Source organism: Sciurus carolinensis, chromosome 14, assembly GCF_902686445.1.
Source record: "Sciurus carolinensis chromosome 14, mSciCar1.2, whole genome shotgun sequence".
Classification (NCBI taxonomy): Eukaryota; Metazoa; Chordata; class Mammalia; order Rodentia; family Sciuridae; genus Sciurus; species Sciurus carolinensis.
Window position 1 is genome coordinate 28,801,493 of NC_062226.1, and position 7,223 is coordinate 28,808,715.

General features: G+C 34.3%; 1 protein-coding gene across 1 annotated transcript; it reads left to right on the forward strand.

Moving 5' to 3' along the window:
• The first annotated feature begins 4,157 nt into the window (after positions 1 to 4,157).
• On the forward strand, positions 4,158 to 5,326 carry LOC124964673 (histone deacetylase complex subunit SAP18-like). The gene has a single exon (XM_047525263.1). The coding sequence runs from the start codon at positions 4,158 to 4,160 to the stop codon at positions 4,674 to 4,676; it is 519 nt and encodes a 172-aa protein (XP_047381219.1). The 3' UTR covers positions 4,677 to 5,326.
• Positions 5,327 to 7,223: the final 1,897 nt, after the last annotated feature.

The window sequence follows — 7,223 nt, forward strand, 5'->3', positions numbered from 1 at the left end:
TACCTTATTTTATTTTAGTTTTGGATGAAACGGTATGAACATGGTTAAAATAAATGACTTTGAATTATGCAATCACAGAATGTGTAAACATTGCCTAATTTTGGTCATTTTAGTATTACTTATCTCCATACCTATGCTGTGTGTTCAAAAATAAGTCAGTCAAAGTGGAAAGTCTATATGGTTTTCTTCCAGATCATGCATTCTCCAACTCCTTGCTCCTTTCGCAAGTAACATTAATTTAGAGATTTGATTTCTGGATTCATGACCATTTTCTCTCCCATCAACTGCATGCATGTTTGTTTTGGACCTTCTATGGCAAGTAAAGACATAACCTGTCACCACCAGTGTGACCAAACTCTTGGGTTCGGCAAGGGGTGAAGGGGGATTGGAAAGTAAAGATTCACAAAGAGGTTTTGAAGATTAAGCTGGGATCAGGTGAATCTCTGCTGTCTGATGGAGAGTTTCACCAGAAATCTTTATTTATATGTCTCATTATTAGGTTAAAGACTATGTAGCCATTATTCTTTGTATGCAGGAAAGTTACAGAAAGTAGGACATCTATGTAGCTTTTCCACAGTTACAAAGTGCAATGTTAGGAGCTTTGTGTAACTCTCCTGAAAGTGCATTGTTTAAAGTTACTGCAAAGCAGGAGGAACTGGAGAGGCAGAGCTGGTGAAACATTGTGGCTGTCTAGCATAAGACTTCCTTCCTTCCTGGGAGCTGTGTGTCTGAGATTAAGGTTAGAACTGATAAAGCTCTTGCACAGAGCCTCCTCAAGGAGGGTATGGTTACAGTAGGTAGGCATCCTGTGTCCTTGCACAGAAACATTCCCAGGCACCAGGCATGCCACAGCCATGAGGTCATCAGAGACCCCCAATCTCAGTCACTGCTCTCTCATACCACTCTGCACAATAACCCAAATAATCATAACTATAAAATTCTTAAGCTAGCTTCATTACTTTTAAAATTTAAAAGCTGTTTATTTTAGACAATAAATTGCTTTTTATTCTTGTTATTGAATTGTTGTTCATAATTTGAAATCTGTTAGTAGTTTGATCCTATTATTATTATTCTGATTTATTATCCTGTTTTGTTTTTTAAAAGTCAGATGGTGCTTGCTTGTTTGTCTTGCTTCAACATTGTTCTGTTATAGACCAGGGGAATCTTTCCTTTCAGGGAGAAGATAATGTAAAATAGCCAAATATCACAACACCCATGATGCACAGTCGTTACATTTAGCTTTATTGTTTTCTAACCAACTATACGGTATCATTATATACTATCATTGACCCTAATAGGATACCCCCCTGACTTCAAGATCTGATCAAATATACTATTTAAGTCTCCCCATTTATAAGACAAACTAAATGTAATATGCATTTTAATTTCTTGGAAGAGACTACTTTGAAGGAAAAATGGTGGGATCTTATATCACTTGACTCTGAGGGGCAGGGTGCTTTGCCTTTGCCTATTTAAGCAGATTATATTGTGTTTATAGGGTTACCAATCCCTGACAAAGAGTTGTCTTGCAGATTGGCATTTCTCCCTCTGTTAATGAATTCAATGATGGCCACTATTCCATGAAGGAACCAGACTGAATGTCAATAAATGATCACACAACATCACAATAACTGGAAATAATCGCACATTGGAATTTGGCAGAAATTAAAGGTCATCTTAAAGATTTCTGAATCATCAGTATCACATAGATACCACGTGAACCTGAGCCAATACAGTAATTTCCTTTTATCTTTGCCAATTTCAGTACATTAGAGACAATCAGGCAAATGTGTAACAAGTGAAATATCAGTTATCTTACCTGACACTCTTTCTTCAGTCATTCTCTTCTGACAAATTGGTGACATCTTTTTTCCTAACTGAAATCTTAAAAGAAAGCGTATTGAAATTCTGTTTTCCAAAGAACTTAAATTTGTCATTTTACTTTTTGATTGCTAAATTTATTAAGAACCATTTTGAGCTTCATGTTTTTTAAACATATTTCACTTAACCTCTTTGTTGGATCAGTAAGGTAATAACCAGTGTACAACTCTTTATAGCTTTCTGATTCCCCAAACTTGTGCTATCTAATATACCTGGTATATTCTTGTGTATTCTTCTAAAAGAGAAGAGGAATTTCTGTATTTATTGTTTCCACACAAGAATTTTATTTAAGAAGATTTTCTCAATCAAGCATAGGTATTTCCTCAATGTTCAGTGTAACTTTCTCATTGCATTAACTGCTGCCAATGTTGACCAGCCTGATAATGGTGGGAAGAAATTGTTATTCAGTAGTTAGCATTAAATATTTAATTTGATTGTTCTATATTTGGGAACAGAGGATGGAAGCTACAAGCTACTAAAACCTTTTACTGAGCTCAATTACAGATAGGTTAAGAGGTAAATTTCTGATTAAATATCATGATTCTATTAGTCTTTTTATTCTTAAGCGAGCAGTTGTCAATATAATACTATGAAAATAACTGAACCTCCCCACCCAAAAAAAAAAAAAAAAAAAAAAAAAGAATTTATTGAGCATGAGATATAACTGAATGATAGAGTGCTTGCCTAACATGCTCAAGCCCTCGCTGGAAAATCTCTAGGACTGAGAGAGGGGGGCGGGGGAAAGTGGAAGTGGGGGATTCACCCATGGAATTAATCTGAAAAAACCAAAGGCAGAATGTTTTCTCTGATATGCAGATGCTAATTCACAATAAGGAGTGGGGGAATAGGGGAGAATAGAATTACTTTATATTAGGTAGAGGGTAGTGAAGAAGGGGAAATGGATAGTGGGCTAGGAATGATAGTAGAGTGAAACAGACATTATTACCTCATGTACATATATGACTACATGATCAATGTGATCCTACAATATATATAATCAGAAAAATGAGAACTTATACTCCATTTATGTATGATCTATCAAAATGTATAAGTGCATTCTACTGTCATGCACAACAAATTAGAACAAAAAAAAATTTTAAAAAGGAATCAATTTCAAAGAGAAAGAGTGTTTTAGGGTATCTGTTTTCTTGAAGTCCAAATTTTTCATTAAGTTAAAAGATTGTTTGTAAACTCTCAGCACATTTAGTTAACATTTACCAGAGGAAATTTGCCTTTCCATCCCAAAGTCAAATTTGGTAAATTATAAAGGAAAAGGACCTACAGAATAAACTCATCACAATTTTGCTATATATAACCACAGGAGATCATAAATATTGTGAAGTATGATTAATCCTTGAGAATAACTGGTGAATACAAGTTCTACCTTTTAGATATGGAACGCTTAATTATGGCTAGTGAATACTTGTAAAAACATCCATTCCTGTGTTCATATATGAATACACCACAAGGAAAACTTCACATCATGTACAACCACAAGAGTGGGATCCTAATTATAATAAGTTATACTTCATATATGTATAATATATCAAAATATGCTCTACTGTCATGCATATCTAAAAAGAACAAATTTTTAAAAATCCAGAAGTTATTGTTGCAAACCTTCCATACAGTGTACAACATATACTAGCAAGAGCTACTTGAATAAATGTAACTTTTTCTTTTCTTGTCTTTAGAGAATTCAATTTGATTTTTAAATTGTTACATAATAATTTTTCTATTTTTCTATTTGCTCTTTGCAAATTAAGAAGAATGTGCTTAGGGCTGGGGAGATAGTGCAGTTGGTAGAGTGTTTGCCTCGCAAGCACAAGGCCCTGGGTTTGATTCCCCAGCACCGCAAAAAAAAAAAAAAAAGAAAAGAAAAAAAGAAGAATGTGTTTAAACAAATATTTATTTCAATCTAGTAATTCTAGTAATTAGCTAAAGATTTTGATGATGAATATATTGAGAAAATCAAAACAGTTTCCATATAGCAAATACTATTTGGGAAAAACTTTACATTAGATTGCATGTAGCTTATTACCATATTTAATATTGTATTTAGTCATCTTATATATATGTGTGTGTGTGTGTGTGTGTGTGTGTGTGTGTGTGTATAAATAATGTGTGTGCCTGTATATATATATATATATATATATATATATATATATATATATATATATATATTTCTTTGCAGAAGTAGGAGGCTTTAATATTTCACTTTTTAGTGTTCTCCCAAAGTATATTCTATGTTTCAATTTATTTTAAGAAATATGCTCATGCTCGCTGCAGGGGTCGGAGGTCAAGGCGAGCGTCTCGCGGGCCGAAGGAGGAAGATGGCGGTGGAATCGCGCGTTACCCAGGAGGAAATTAAGAAAGAGCCAGAGAAGTCAATTGACGGCGAAAAGACATGCCCGCTACTGCTGCGAGTCTTCACCACCAATAACGGCCGTCACCACCGAATGGATGAGTTCTCCCGCGGAAACGTACCCTCCAGCGAGCTGCAGATTTATACTTGGATGGATGCAACTTTGAAAGAACTGACTAGTTTACTAAAAGAAGTCTACCCAGAAGCTAGAAAGAAAGGAACACACTTCAATTTTGCAATTGTTTTTATGGATCTTAAAAGACCTGGCTATCGAGTTAAGGAGATTGGCAGCACCATGTCTGGCAGAAAGGGAACTGACGATTCCATGACCTTGCAGTCGCAGAAGTTCCAAATAGGCGATTATTTGGACATAGCGATTACTCCTCCAAATCGGGCACCACCTCCTTCAGGGCGTATGAGACCATATTAAATTTTATTTACTATCTCTCGAATTTTTTTTTCAGCCAGTTATGTAAAATAAACATACTCTTTCCTCCCCTGATTTTTGCCATTAAGCCTTTAAATTCTAAGCAAATTGTAATGCATCTATTTAGGAGTTAGATTTGGATGTACTATGAGTATGAATATTAATAGAAAGTCTGTATGTTTCACGCCTCTGTAAAATATGAAGAAAAGTGCTCTTAGCGTTCTGTGTAAAACTTGTTAAATATATGTGTACAATCAGTCTAAGTGTGAAAGTCAATGGAGGCATGGGAATAGGTTTTCATCTCTTATATGAAGTTTATACAAAGTAGTACAGGTGGATATTTTAAGTCCCAAAGGTGCAGAGCAAAAATACCATGAGATTGTATGAAATTTAGCATAAATTTGTGATGTAGCCTAGAGTATGCAGTTAGAAAAAGGGCCTGTGACAGTGAGGCAGCAGAGGTTTTTGGGAATGGTATGAGCTGAAGCAAGTTGAAGGAATTGTGTTGGAAGACATGGCCTGCCTTAGTTTGGTGCAAAAACAACAGGTTAGAGAACAGTGCCATGGTAAGAACTTTTATGCTTTAAAATGGGGGCTAGGACATTTTGAAGGCAGAAACTAATACCAAAGAAATAAGGGTTAGAACTTAGGGTAAGAGTAGGAAGATTAAAGATCTGAAGAATGGAAGAAGGGACAAAAAAGGAATCTTGCATATCCTGTTATGTGCTGGGGACTAGTGTGTGTGATTTGAGAGGCATTATAGCACAGTGATTAAGACTATATTAAATTTTAATTGCATTAAAAAAAAAAGAAATATGAATAGTCTGTCAAAATGTAAATTTTAGTTGTGTGTGTGTGTGTGTGTGTGGCTCCTGAATCCTTATATGGTACTCAAGTCCATCCAGATAAAAAGATATATCAGTAAAAATCACATTATTTGAGAAAAAAGTAGAATGACCTTGACAATTGAGTCAACTTAAAATTCTTAGGGCTAATAGTGGAACAGAAGCTGATACAGGCAGCAAATATGAACCATTCAGAGTCTTGATAGACAAGAGAGAGAAAGAAATAGGATGTAAATATGTAACTTTTGTTCTACAGAAGTATCTGTAGGTAATGTAGAGTATTGTTACTTTTGGGTAAAGATTCGTGACCTGACATGTCCCCCTCTTACAACAGAGTCATAGATATTTTGCATTTATGTACACCTAGACACACACACTCACACACACACACACACACACACACGCACACATTATATATGTAATATATTATTATGTACATATTTGCAATTAAGAGAGGAAAATAATCATGTAACTGAAACAGAGATCCCAGAGTAGTAATGGGAACTGAAAGAACAAAACACAGAAAGAAATAGGGAAAGATAGGTCAACTTTTTGACTTGAAGTCTTGAAATTTGTGCAATAGGGCATTAGACCAAAGACCCTACATGTATTGAAGGTGGAACTGGGCTCCCATGTAGAAACAGAATGAAATATTTCTCTGAAGCCAGTACTACAAGGAATACTGAAAAATATACACAGAAGAAGTCAAAAACCAATCCAAAGATCCCAAAAAGATTATGCTCACTAGAAGAGCAACAAACTAAAAAAAAAAAAAAAAAAAAAAAAAGCAAGACTAAATTAAATGTAGCAAGAAAACCAAAATGGCAGGTAATAACAAACATGTGTCCATATTAAACCTGAATGAATGGTCTGAATTCCCCAATTAAAAGACATATATGGGAAAGATGGATTTAAAAACAATACCCAACTATATGCTGTTTGCAAGAGCCTTATAGGCAAAACTGTTACATGCTAAAAGTAGAAAGATGGAAAAATATTCCATGCAAATGGACTCTGAAAACAAGCAGTAGTAGCTTCTCTCAGATTACATGAAGCAGAGTTCAAGCAAAAGTTAATCAGATGAAGAAAAAGGCCACTGCATACTAGTAAAGGGAACAATCCAACAAGAAGATGTAAAGACAGTAAATATGTTCTAAATTTCAGTGCCCCTAATTATATTTAAAAAATCTTTTGATTTTAGATACCAGCTATACCCCAATATAGTAATACTGAGTGATTTCAACAAACCCCTTTACTATATAGACATAAACTCAATAAAGATATTTCTAACCTAAATAGTACTATACATCAAATAAATCTAACAGACATCTACAGGATATTTAACCCCAAAACACTTTATTCTCAGCAGCACAGGAAGCTTTCTCTAAAATAGATCATATTTTAGGGTACAAAGCAAATCTCAGCAAATACAAAAGTAGATGTAATTTCTTACATCTTATAAAGTCTTAATGAAATGGAATTAGATATTAATGACAAGATAAAAACCAGAAACCATTTTAACACCTGGATATTAAATAATAAAAATTTGAAAGAGGAATGGAGAACAGAAGAAATCATGGGAGAAATAAAAATATTCTTAGAAACAAATGATAATTGAAATGCAACATATCACAATCTCTGGAACAGTATGAAGGCAGTTTTAGAGTAAAATTTAAAGCATTGAATTCCTACATTAGAAAATAGA

Coding starts and splice junctions, on each gene's coding strand:
- LOC124964673 (XM_047525263.1), top strand. CDS start 4,158: ATGCTCGCTGCAGGGGTCGGAGGTCAAGGCGAGCGTCTCGCGGGCCGA.